Raw genomic sequence first — 13,043 nt, forward strand, 5'->3', positions numbered from 1 at the left:
CAGGATACAGAAGTTTCAGTTACAACGATAACCACATCAACGATGTAGAAAGTATATACCGCTATAAAACCCGTCAAACAATCAGCTGAGAAGTGAACTAGGGTCATCTATAAAGACTAGAGTCTTCAACATACAATCAGTACTAGTTGATATCTACACCTGAACAGACATCAAATATTCAGTTGCAGATCATCTCCCTAAATATTTTGTTCATACTAATGCAAACAGGGGAAACTTGAAAAACACCTCTGCGCCGCAGACTGCCACTACTGAAAATACAGCGGAAAACATCAAGATCTGAAGTCGAATTTACACTAGAAATTCATACACATAATTTAAACAAGACATATAGCTGGTAGCAGTATAAATAGTTCACAATTTCATATAGATCGATGAAATGAGTTCCAAAACAGCCTCTGGATATGGATTTTTCAGTTTCCCATAATATAAGAACCACATCGACGACCAGCGGTAGGGCTGGACACGAGCCGAGCCGAGCCGAGTTCAAACCGAGCCTGCCTTTGGCTCGCCTAAAGCGAGCCGAGCTCGGCTCGTCTCGTTCGTTGAACGAGCCTGTTTCTGGAGGCTCAGCTCGTTTTGCCCCTGGCTCGGTCCAGCCCGAGCAGCTCATGTGGCACATGCCTGGGCAGTGAGTGCTTGCGTGTGTCGGGGTGGCGGACGCTTGGCTAGCGACGAACGGCGGTGGCCAACACGGTGATGAAAGGGTTCAGTGGCGGACACTTGGCTAGCGACGTAGCCGACGTCGGTGCCGAGAGCGCCGTCCAGTGTCGGGCGCGGCGAGGACGACGATGGCTACACTCTACACAATCAAGCAGAAGCATTCAGCCATCCATCCATCGTGTGCGTACGCACTCACAGCCGTGCAGCCGGGAGCATGTATGTCGTATGCCGTCCATGCGCCCGTGCAGGGGAGCGCGTGAGTGCCGAGCGTTTGCGCGCCCAGGTACTGCTAGGGACGAGAAGAAAGAAAGAGTACCTGCTCGTCACGCTCGGCAAGAAACTAGGGGAGGCGCGTCCACCGGCGTTCTGTGTGGTGAGGAAAGGCTGCGTCGCCATCGGTCCAGTTTTTGCGGCACGGCGAGGTGAGGGATGAGGCGGCGCCAAACAGAGGAAGGGAGGGGCTCGTGACCTAACGCGAGGATGGCCGATGGGAACTGGGCTGGGCCTCGAGCGAGTCACCGAGCTGGACCGGGCGAAACTCGGCTCGGCTCAGTTGGGAATCAGGCCTCTTTTCACAACTGGGCTCGCTCGTTTATTTTATCGGGCCGAGCTGCAACGGGCCGAGCTGGAGCGAGCTTCGGGCCAAGCCGAAAAGCTCGCTCGGACGTCCAGTCCTAACCAGCGGTGAATCCAGCCTCATAAATATGTGGGGTCATCGTTAATTTTCTGAATTTTTTCTTCACAATGAACAGTAATTGTACAGTATTTTTAAGCTATTTTGCTGAATAGCTGTGGGGTCGGCCGACCCCACAGCTAACACATAGCTCCGCCACTGTCGACGAGTACAACAACAAAGAAACACTGACAAGGAGCAAACACAAACAACAAAGACTCTAATTAAACTGATCAAAATCTGTATGATTCCTGGAACTCAACCTGCTGGGTAATTAATAGTGGTACCGAATGCACGGCGAGGTGTCTGAGGGGGGTGACCATGGCAGGCAGCGCTGGATCTAAAATTCTGTACACTACTGCCTGCCGACAGAAGCAATCATAGAATACAATTGGAAATTCTGTACACTACTGAAGATACTATTTCAGCACCTAAATGGATCTCAAATTCTCAAGTTGAATTTACGCCATTTAATCTTAAACATAATTGAAGTACTATAGGAGGCAGAAAAATGAGAGGCATATTTAGAAATAAAACAAATATGTATAGGCAGGTAGCGGTATAATGAGATCACAGTTTCATACATGAAATGAGTTCAAAAACAGTCTTCAAAGCAAGTACAAACCACAAGCTGGACATGGAACTTTCAGTTTCCCATCTAACCTTATTACAACAACAACTACTACTGCTGCTACTACTATTTCAATTCCTGAGTTTTTATTATTTCCATGTTAACATCACTCTTTCAAAAAAAAAAAACCCAACAGTACGGCCACTGCTTGCAACACCAAAGCTCGAACCAAAAGCAAGTGTACCAGCTGGCAAACCCTACGCTCGGTTCTGTGCGATCTGAATTTCCAAAATACAACGGGTCAACAGCGCAGAAGCTTTTGCGAGATCGCAAAGTTCCTGAACTGTCACAGTGTCACTGATACCATAACAGTTCTAGCATAGCATCCTCTTGTTTTCAAGGAAGTGAGGTTTCTTCAGTGGCACAAATGGAAAACATTCCTGACAAGTGAAGAAGGATCGTCTATAAAGAGACTAAGGGCATCTCCAGCCGCGCCCCCAACAGGCCCCCCAGGCCACTTTTTCGGCGCCGGCGCCGAAAAAACGGCCCAGTCGCGCCCCCAGGACGCCGAAAATCGCCGGTTCGGACCTTTTTTCCGCCCGGCGGTCACAGGCCGAACCCGGCGCGCTGGGGAGCAGTTGGGGGCTCCGGCGCTAGGGAAAAGCACGCCTGGCCCACACCGACAGCAGAAAAGTCAAGGTTTTCTTCCCCCAGCTTGCCTCGCACCCCCCGCGCCCTCGGCCACCACTAGCTATATCCCGGCGACGGCCGCTGCCCTACTCCACTAGATAGCCATTCCCCGCCGGAAAATAGCAGCGCTTCACCGCGGCAGCCCCTCCCACAGCAGCTGGGCGTTTCCGGCCGCCGTTTTCGGCCGCGGAGGCGCGGTGTAACGGCAGGTACACGCCCACCGAGCGCAAGGTGTTCGGCGTTTTGCCTGCCTCGGCGATGGACTCGGATGAGGAGGAAGAGCTCACCGCGCTGCTGGAGGAGGAAGCCGCGGCCGACGTCCAGGAAGAAGAGCATCTCATGGTGCTCGCCGCCCTCGGCCAGCTGCTGGCGAGCAATGAAAAGCCGTGGTGAGGTGGCTCGGTGCCGGGGCGGATGAAAGCAAAGAACCGGCATCGTCTCCAAGGCTACTGCATGCTCTACTCCGACTACTTCGCCGATGCTCCACTTCATGGCGAGAGAACATTTCGACGCCGTTATCGGATGAGCCGAAAGCTCTTCCTCAGGATTGTGAATTCCATCCGGGAGTTCGACAACTACTTCAAGTGCAAGATGGATTGCACTGGCGCTCTTGGATTCACCTCCATCCAGAAGTGCACGACAGCGATGAGGATGCTTGCATATGGAGTTCCCAGTGATTCACTCGACGACTATGGGCGCATGGCCGAGTCCACCAGCATAGAGTGTTTCTACAAGTTCTGTCGGGCAGTGGTGGCAGTGTTTGGGCCACAATACTTGAGAACACCCAATGCGGAAGACACTGCTCGGATCCTAGCCCAGAATGCAGCAAGAGGATTTCCTGGGATGCTTGGAAGCATCGACTGCATTCATTGGAAATGGAAGAATTGCCCATTTGGTTGGCAGGGGATGTACAAAGGTGTCAAAGGCGGTTGCAGTGTGGTGCTTGAGGCGGTAGCCGCACAGGACCTTTGGATTTGGCACTCCTTCTTTGGTATGCCAGGAACTCACAATGACATCAACGTGCTGCAGTGCTCTCCTGTTTTTGCCAAGCTCGTTGAGGGCCATTCTCCTCCGGTGAACTTCGAGATCAATGGGCACCAATACAACAAGGGGTACTACCTAGCAGATGGCATCTATCCGAGATGGTCGACATTTGTGAAGACGATCTCAAACCCTGCGGCAGGAGGCAAGAACGCCTGGTTTGCGAAAGTTCAGGAGGCTTGCAGGAAGGATGTCGAGCGGGCATTTGGTGTGCTCCAATCTCGATTCGCTGTTGTTCGGTACCCCGCTCAGACCTGGTCCAAAGATCAAATGTGGGAGATTATGACTTGCTGTGTCATCTTGCACAACATGATCATCGAGAGCGAGCAAGAAGACCCAGTGTTTGACACTGAACCATACTACAGGCAGGGTCCTCTAGCCGAAGTTGATCACCAGCTACCGGCAACTTGGACTGCCTAGCTCAGTATGCGTCAGGAGATCCGAGACCCACAGGTGCATCATCAACTGCAGAAAGATCTGATTGAGCACCTATGGAGGCTCAAGAGGGACGTCGTGTGATGAAATACGAGTTTTTATTTGTTGAACTATATAATTTGTATTGAACTACTTGTTGTTGTACTATTTTGTTGAAGTATTTGATTTTTCTATGATGAAATATGTGATAAGAAATAATTGTGTTGATAATTGAACGCCGAGACACGGCGAAACCATGCCGAATATGGGCCTATTCTCACCCATATGGGCCCTTTATTCGCCGAAATTGGGCTGCAAAGTGGGCCAATTTCGGCGCCTGGGGGCGAGGACTGGGCGCAAAACCGCCCCCAGCGCCGATTGTATCGCCGGCTCGGCCCCAGGGGGCGATTTTTATGCGTCCTGGGGGGGCCAACGGCTGGAGATGCCCTAAAGTCTTCAACATATCAGTAGTTCAGTACTAGTTGATCCCTACACCTGAACACACATGAAATATTCAGTTGCAGTCTTACAGATCTCTGTAAAACAGGGGAGACCCTCTCTGCCACTGACTGATGCACTCATACGATACAATCAGAAATTTAGTGCCCTGCTTGAAATACTGCGGAAAATACCACAGCAGAAAATCATACACATAATTGAAACAACATAGATAGGTAGCTGGTAGCCCAGTAGCAGTCTAAATAGTTGACAATTTCATATAGATGAAATGAGTTCGAAAACAGCCTGCAAATTAACTGACAAAAACAACAAATACAACAAATACAGACCAGGAGCACACAACAAACTGGATATGCAGTTTCCCATAGAACCACAACAAAGAAACACTGACAAGGAGCAAACACAAACAACAGACACGTACTCTAATAAACTGATCGAAATCTCAATGGTGCCTCAAACTGAACCTGGTGCTGGGTAGCTGGATTAATTAATGGTGGTACCAAATGCACGACGAGGTGTCTGAGGGTGGCGCCGATGGCAGGCAGCGCTGGATCTCACTGGGGATTGAGTAACCCCACCCGCCGGCATCAGCACAAGGATACTGGTTCTGCTGGTGCGGACCACCAGGGTAGACGTCGTCGAGGAAGTAGATGTAGCCCGGGTTGCCGGCGTGTCCGGTGTCAAAGGCCTTGGAGCAGGCCCGGCCGACGAAGAGCAGCTGCCGGGTCATCTTGTAGACGCGCCAGGAAGCCGGCCGGCCCTCCTGTGCCTTCTGTAGCCTGAAGACTTGGAACCGGGACGTGCGGCCTGTCGCCGGCGAGATGAATCTCCTCACCATCAGCAGATCGGCGCCAGAGGCGGATGGCAGGAGGTAGCGGGACACGATCTCGCCGTGTGCCATGTCCGTCCGGGGAGCACCGATCCCGTAGGCAAGATGTAGAATGGTTTGCCTAGATGTCGAAAGTTCGGCCTTGTAGCAGAAGAGGTCGTCATCCGAGTCGACGGCCCAGAACCATCCGTCGTGGTAAGTCAGGTCTTGGGCGTTCGGCCGGGCCGTCATCTTTGCCGGCAGCGACGTCCAGCACTCCATGCCCGGCCGGCAGAAGGCCATGGTTGTCCTGGTGGACGTTATGGCAGCGACCACGCAGGCACCAGAAGACGGGGCGGCAGAGATGGCGGCTGCGCGGATCATCATGGGGCACCTGATGTCGCCGGAGTTGATGGGGATGCAGACGCGATCCGGGAGGGCGACGCGCTCGCCCGTGCCGAGGTTGAGCAGGGCGTGGCCGCGCCCGTGCGGGGATGCGACCACGAACCAGCCGCCTGGAGCCGAGCCGCAGAAACGCTCTGCGCGGCCCTCGGCGGAGAGGGACGGGCGCGGATCGGGGAAGCGACCGAAGATCCGGTAGCTCTCCGTCAGGGTGGTGGACGGTCTGACGAGGCATGGCAGCGGGGACGGGTTCTGGAGCGCGACCAGGCGCCAGTGTTTGTTGACGGCCGACGCCCTCACGCGGTCGGCGATGCACGTTAGCAGGAGGATGATACGGCGGAGAAGGTCTTCATGGAGGCTGGACCATGGTCGCGGCGCCGCCATGGCAGGACCGCGATTCAAAAGGGTAGGATGTTTGGACAATTGGACTGGAAACGAGGCGGGTGAGAGTGAAGGGGATCGATCCCTAGCTTCGGTTTTAAGGTTACGCCTGCGAGTCTGCGCTAACCCAAGTGAGAACTGTGCCCTAGCAGTTTTGTCCCTGGAAATCCTTTTAATTGTACACAAGTTTTTTCTGTGCCTATTTTCCAATGCTCGAGCCAGAAGCGCGCCGCAAAAATTTATTTCGGTCATTTAGGGGTAGGCCCCAAGCTAGGCCTAGTTCTCTTTTTGCGTGACCACATACATCTTCCTTATGCCCTTGATATACAGATTTTCACCACTACAAACTCCGTGTTGTAATTTCTACTTATTCTAGGAAAAAATTTCTGGCAAATTCGAAGGCACTGAAACTAGAGAAGAATACTGGAAATACTCCACTATAGATCCTGGTGAGTTAAAATTTCATCATATTATGTTTTCTATCAACTCCTAACCTCACATGACGCAACACACAATTATTGTTGATGGACATTTAAAGCTGCAACACCTAGCTAGTAGATTTGGTGTTCGATCATGAAAGCATCAAAATTAATCAGAACAAAGGTGGAGATATGGAGGAACATAAGCTTACATGTTTGCTTGGTATGTTTCTTTTTAGAGAATTTGGTCCACCATTTTAATAGCATGGGACGGGAGGGGCAAATTAGAAAATAAATGTTTTGGATGGAACATCTTGACCCTCATCATAACGTATGTGGTAAATCGCTAATCAAATGCACTAAGAAAACAAGGCAATAGTTAACGTAGGGTCCTGGCCCTATGCTTTCCCTGGCAACTCATGTTTTGTCTGGTGACGACTTATTTTTGGCGGTGGTTTGATGATCTTTTGCCACATGTTTCCCTCGCCCCTTACTCCAAGTACATCTTCGCAACTCCCACCCACCCCGCTTCGACTCTAGGTTCAAGGTCATTTTTCCGAGTCACCCTGAACAACCTAATTCCCTTAAAACTCTAGAATATGTTTTCATATAGAGCCCTTCCACTCCATAAGCATTTCATGTTTCCATGGACGGCGTGTAGTCATACCCCACACATCCCTAGTCGTCCCGGTCTCCGTGTTTGTCCCAGATCGGTTTGTGATAGAGGGCATTGAGAAGATGTTGAACAAGATGGCCTTGTCAGTGGCTAAGAATAAGCATATTGATGCCGGGAGGACGGACACAGTTGTGCGGCTGGAGAATGGCACGCAAATGTTGGGAAAGTTAATGTCTGATAAGTCAGTGTTAGTGGTAATCATGGCGTACACCTTGGAAAAAAGAGTTAATTGCAAGAAACCACCACATTTGGGGTAAGGTTTGCAGAAAACCACCTAGTCCCTAATTTTGTGCAAAAATCACCGCGTTTCTGGTAAACTTTTTGCAAAATGCACTATCACGTGATTTAGCCCACTTAATCATTTTCTGATAGGTGGGACCAGACTCTAAGGAGCTGACTTGGCAAAAAATTGCACACACACCCCTAAATCTAAAAAACAAAAGCAATCAGATCCCTGTGCACAACCGCAAGGAGCGAATTGACCGAGCACGCCGGGATGCCGCGACCCGGCGCTGTCACACACGGGAGGAGTGACCTGACTTTGACTTACCGAGCCCGCCGGGATGCTGCGCCCTTGCCGGAGCTATCACGCGCAGGAGGAGGGAGGCCGCTTCGCCGGGTGCTCAAGTGAGGGAGGCCGTCCCTTACTGCGCTCGTGGGCGGGGATGGAGGATGGAAGGAGGGACGGCTGAGGTTGGGATGCCGGCCACTGGCGCCGGCCGCGATCACGCGCTGTTGTGACCTGCTCCTCTCCACTGATGGGCGGGCGGCGCCATGGCCACGGGTGCCCGGCACTACTAGTATAAAAGGGGGCTTTGGTCCAGGCCGGGTAAGACAATTAGTCCCGATTCAGTCCAGAACTGGGACCAATGGGTGCATTTATCCCAGTTCGTGCGGCTAAGGCATTAGTCCCGGTTCACCTGGGCCCTTTAGTCCCGGTTCGTGCCACGAACCGGGACTAAAGGGTGCGATGCCCATTAGTCCCGGTTGGTGGCACCAACCGGTACTAAAGGTTAGACCTTTAGTCCCGGTTGGTGCCACCAACCGGGACTAATGGGCTTTGAGGCATTAGTACCGGTTCATGGCACGAACCGGTACTAAAGGTCCCATTTTCAAACTCTCTCCCCCCTCCCCCGCCCCCGTGGACCGCCTTTTCAGTTTTAGAAAAAACAAAAGAAAATGATGGAAATGTCAATAAAATAAAATAAAATAAGTTTCCCATGTGATATATGGTCTAGTTGTTGGGAAAATTTACAAATATGAATTTCGACTTTATTTACAAAATCTCTCTGGAATTTGTAAAATGGGCATAACTTTTGCATACAAACTCGGATTAAAAAGTTTTTTATATGAAAAATCATCTACCCGAAAAGTTACATCCGACGGAGACCACCTATGGCCTGTTTGCAAATTTGTAGAATCCTCAAATTCCAAAAGGAAAAAAAGTTATGCTCAAATTTCAGTTTTTTTAAATTTTCATTAAATCTGGTCAAACTATGGTCAAACTACTTATTCAAGAAGTATTATGTTACTAAATAATTATTCAAGAATATTAGTGTTATTAAATAATTATTTCAGTTTTTTTGAATTTTGGTCTAATCTGGTCAAACTATGGTCAAACTGTGGTCAAACAATGGTCAAATTACTTATTCAAAAAATATTAGTGTTACTAAAAAATTATTGTTTTTTAGAACAACAGTTTCAAACTCAAACAGTGAAATGTGTGACTTCATGCTCAAGCTAAACTTCTGAGGGTTAATAGGATTGACATCTTACTATTGTTAGGAAAACAACGAGTGCAGACTTGGAAACGTGGGAGAGTAGAACCCGGAAGTTAAGCGTGCTCGGGCTAGGGGAATGGGAGGATGGGTGACCGTCCGGGAAGTTAGATGATTTGGAATGATGAGGGATGATTAGAGATTAAATTGAGCAGTGATGAGGGGTGATTAGAGATTAGAGGTTAAAATAATTCAGAAATTTGAAAATAAAAAAAATTGAAATTTTTTTTCAAAAAAAATTCCAAAAAAAATTAGAAAATTTACTTTAGTACCGGTTGGTGTTACCAACCGGGACTAAAGGTGGACCGGCCACGTGGAGGGCCTTTAGTCCCGGTTCTGGTTTGAACCGGGACTAAAGGGTCAGGGCATTAGTACCGACCCTTTAGTCCCGGTTCAGGAACCGGGACTAAAGGTCCTTACGAACCGGGACAACAGGCCCTTTTTCTACCAGTGCACACTCGTTGTACACCTCGCCGGGGGTTGTGGCTGGCGGGCCCCATGGCCACCAATGTCCGACGCGTGAGGCGAGCTCGCCGGCGCGAGGATACGACTAGAGCAGGAGGCAGTGGGCAGCGGGGCGGAGCTCTGGCAGCACAGCGGCGGAGGCCTCGCCAGTCGGGTGCCTCCTCCCGATGGGATCGGGAGCAGAGGAGGTCGATTGCTTTTTTTACATCTATAAGGGGGTGTATGTAAATGTTTTGCCAAGTCAGCTCCCGACAATCCGGTCCCACTTGTCAAAAAGTGATTAAACGACTTAAATCACTCGATAAGTGTTTTTTGCAAAAGGTTTACTGAATGTGCAGTGTTTTTTGCAAAAAAAATAGTGACCTCATGGTTTTCTGCAAACGATGTCCTAAATGTGGTGGTTTTGTGCAATTAACTCTGGAAAAGATTTGGTGCCCCATCAAAGAGGAGAATGCAATGATCTAGGAAAGAACATGTTCCTCTTCACGTAGACAGATGCCAGGGTATTGGAGAGTTTAGATGAGGGGCCATGGACTTTTAGTAAGGAATTGTTAGTCATGCGGGAGTTGGGTGTGAGCAAATATTTAGAAGATATAGAGTTCAAGCATATATCTGTATGGCTACGTGTACGAAACTTACTGATAGCTATGATGAATGTGGAGCGGGGAGAGTGGTGGATATGAGGTGGAGGAGGACTTGATGGTTCATGTGGGGGGAAGATGGCACCACATTTCGACAAGTGCTCAGGGTGTGAACACAAATTGATATCGCTAAACCACTAAGAAGATGCATGTTGGTTGATGAAGAGAATGAGAAGGAACCAAGGATAAAATAAAAGAAGGAGGGTAATACTAAGGAGGAGGAATAGAGGTAGTGCCATTTGAGTTTGAAGTCATGTCAGATTTTTGTTATAGTTGTGAGGTGATCGGCAACCATGAGAGGCAACATACACTATAAAGCTGAAACCGGGGGAGGACAGAGAGTATAGTAGTGATATGAGGTTCGTACCACTAGTCAATGGTGTGTGATAAATGCCGAAATGGTTCCCGGAGAAGTACTCATTGATTCAAAAAAAGGTTAACAGTGCAGAAAACCGTTGGTAGCCTTGGTAGGGTGGAGGCACCAGTGCAGAAAAGCCTAGTAGCATCGTTACCGGCAAAGATGGGAGACTCCGATAGTATGACACCTGCCATAACACATTATTTGCGGTGTCAACCACTAGCACCACAAACAGCATGTTCACAGTGGTATTGGCCCTAGACGTCGGTAAAGAGTAAGGTACTAGCGGTGACTATAGTCATGGGACATTGCTATTTGATTACGAATATGCAACGTGTCTTTTCTCATCGACTCCACTGATATGTTTTCCTGGATCAAAAAAAATGTTAATTTTTATTTTCTTCATTTATATATAAATGAATACATATGGACCATACAGATCAGATTATCAAACATGTAAATAGTGGTTGTCTGTGCTCTGACTATTCATATATAGTGGAGACCACTTGAATTTTTGTTCTCTCCGCTATAAATCTTAAACTTATATAATTACAAACGGGTAGTACATCCACTATTACTATAAATATAGATTGTATGTTGATACATATGAAGTTGGTGCATATAGATGTTTGCCACTGCTCCATGCTTTTTAGCTCATAGTGAATATACTTGTCACCCTCTTGTGTCATTGCACTGCAAGAACATTTAATAGTTATTCTCCACTGAAAACAGAAGTGATGGTTTAGATTGAAATTACGTTGTGATAAGTTAAGCCATATCATTTGTATATAAGTGAAACTCCTAAATTGAACTCTCTATAACTTCACTGGTAGAAAAAGGGCCTATAGTCCCGGTTCGTAAGGGCCTTTAGTCCCTGTTCCTGAACCGGGACTAAAGTGTCGGTACTAATACCTCCCCCCTTTAGTCCCGGTTCAATCCAGAACCGGGACTAAAGGCCCTCCACATGGGCAGTGCGCAGAGCCCAGGCAGGAGACCCTTTGGTCCCGGTTGGTGGCACCAACCGGGACCAATAGGCATCCACGCGTCAGCATTTCTGTGGCTGGGGTTTTTGTTTTTTTTTTGAAGGGGGGGGGGGGGGGGTTGGGGGTTTTGGGGGGTTAATTTAGGTGTTTCATATATTGTGTTAGCTAGCTATAATTAATAGAGAGAAGTGTCCTCTCTTATGTCCGTGCTTGGTCGACGCTACGTACTATACATACGTATAGAAAGGACTAGACACGCTGGCTAGCTAGTAAGCAAACGAAGGAAACAGAAGATCGTCATGAACATATATGCATACAGAGAGAAGTGATATCGACCACCTCTCCTTCTCCGAGAGATTGGTCGAACAACAAGTTCTCGTATATCTATATGACACTACCGGCTACATATATACAATAATTATCTCTTACAAATATAATCATACGGACTCAGGGTCCACATAGAATTCTGCGTCTTCAGGGATCACGTGGTCAAGAAAGAATGCCGCCAATTCCTCTTGAATTGCTCGCACGCGAGCTGGTGCTAGGAGTTCATCCCGCTTCCGAAACATCTAATTTGAAGAAGGAGGTCGATACATATATATATATGAATGAATGAAACTCAACACAAATGATGGTAATAAAATAAAATTGTGAATGTTGTTATTTACGTACTTCATATTGTTCGTTAGAGTACCCGCCCCGCTCACAGGTCGTGTGGCGGATGGACTCGCAGATGTAGTATCCACAGAAATCATTCCCTTGTTCCTGCCACAACCACTTTACAAGAAATAGAGGTCAATCAAACTGATAAGCAAGAATGCTAAATGGTATTGATGAAACTAGCGCTTGAATCACTAGGAGATGCACGGAACATGCTACTATAGTACTTACTTTCGGGTGTCTAAATTCCAGCTCCTTCGGCAGTCCCGGAACTGTTTTGGTGAATTTTCTCCAAACCCTGCCGGACAAAGAAAACAATTACTTGATATCAGGAAATGAACAAAGTTGCTGATATGGTCGATAATGATCGATTTAACTTACTTCTTGAGGATTTCAGTCATGTCCGCATACTCCTGGGGATCTTTTCGTTTAGAGTCCAAGACGGTTACTACTCCCTGCTCAAGCTTAATCTCTAGGAGAATATAGTGGAAACTGCACACACATGCATAACTCATGAATTACATTACTATAACCTTGACTAATATATAAGGGAAACCGAATACGCACAAGACAGTAACACTCACCTGAAGTTGTAAGGAAAGAGTATTATATCTTTGTTTTGATTTATTACAAACGATCGTAGCAAGTTGGCCTCGGTAGCTGCGACATGAAGTTTAACCTGAGTTGCATCTATGAGATATGTGTTAATGAACCCAATATCACCGACTTGTCTTTTCTTCAATTCGGCGATCTTCAATCTGCATAATATAGTGAGGATGATTATAAATACATGCAATGAAAGAGCTAAGCTATATAGAGAAACTTAATGACAGAAGTAGTACTACTTACAGACAGTAGCAGGCGACCGTTGTTTTATCGAGGGCCAATTGATTGAAAAACTGATAGAACTCCTCAAATGGAATAGGCAACAGATCAATTCCAA

At 48.0% G+C, this 13,043-nt stretch overlaps 1 protein-coding gene across 1 annotated transcript; it reads right to left on the reverse strand.

The window, feature by feature from the left end:
* Positions 1-5,016: 5,016 nt before the first annotated feature.
* On the reverse strand, positions 5,017-6,123 carry LOC125514357 (uncharacterized). Its single transcript, XM_048679695.2, has one exon. The coding sequence runs from the start codon at positions 6,121-6,123 to the stop codon at positions 5,017-5,019; it is 1,107 nt and encodes a 368-aa protein (XP_048535652.2).
* Positions 6,124-13,043: the final 6,920 nt, after the last annotated feature.

This window comes from Triticum urartu, chromosome 5A (genome assembly GCF_056163025.1).
Source record: "Triticum urartu cultivar PI428250 chromosome 5A, HENAU_Tu73, whole genome shotgun sequence".
Lineage (NCBI taxonomy): Eukaryota > Viridiplantae > Streptophyta > Magnoliopsida > Poales > Poaceae > Triticum > Triticum urartu.

Coding starts and splice junctions, on each gene's coding strand:
- LOC125514357 (XM_048679695.2), bottom strand. CDS start 6,123: ATGGCGGCGCCGCGACCATGGTCCAGCCTCCATGAAGACCTTCTCCGC.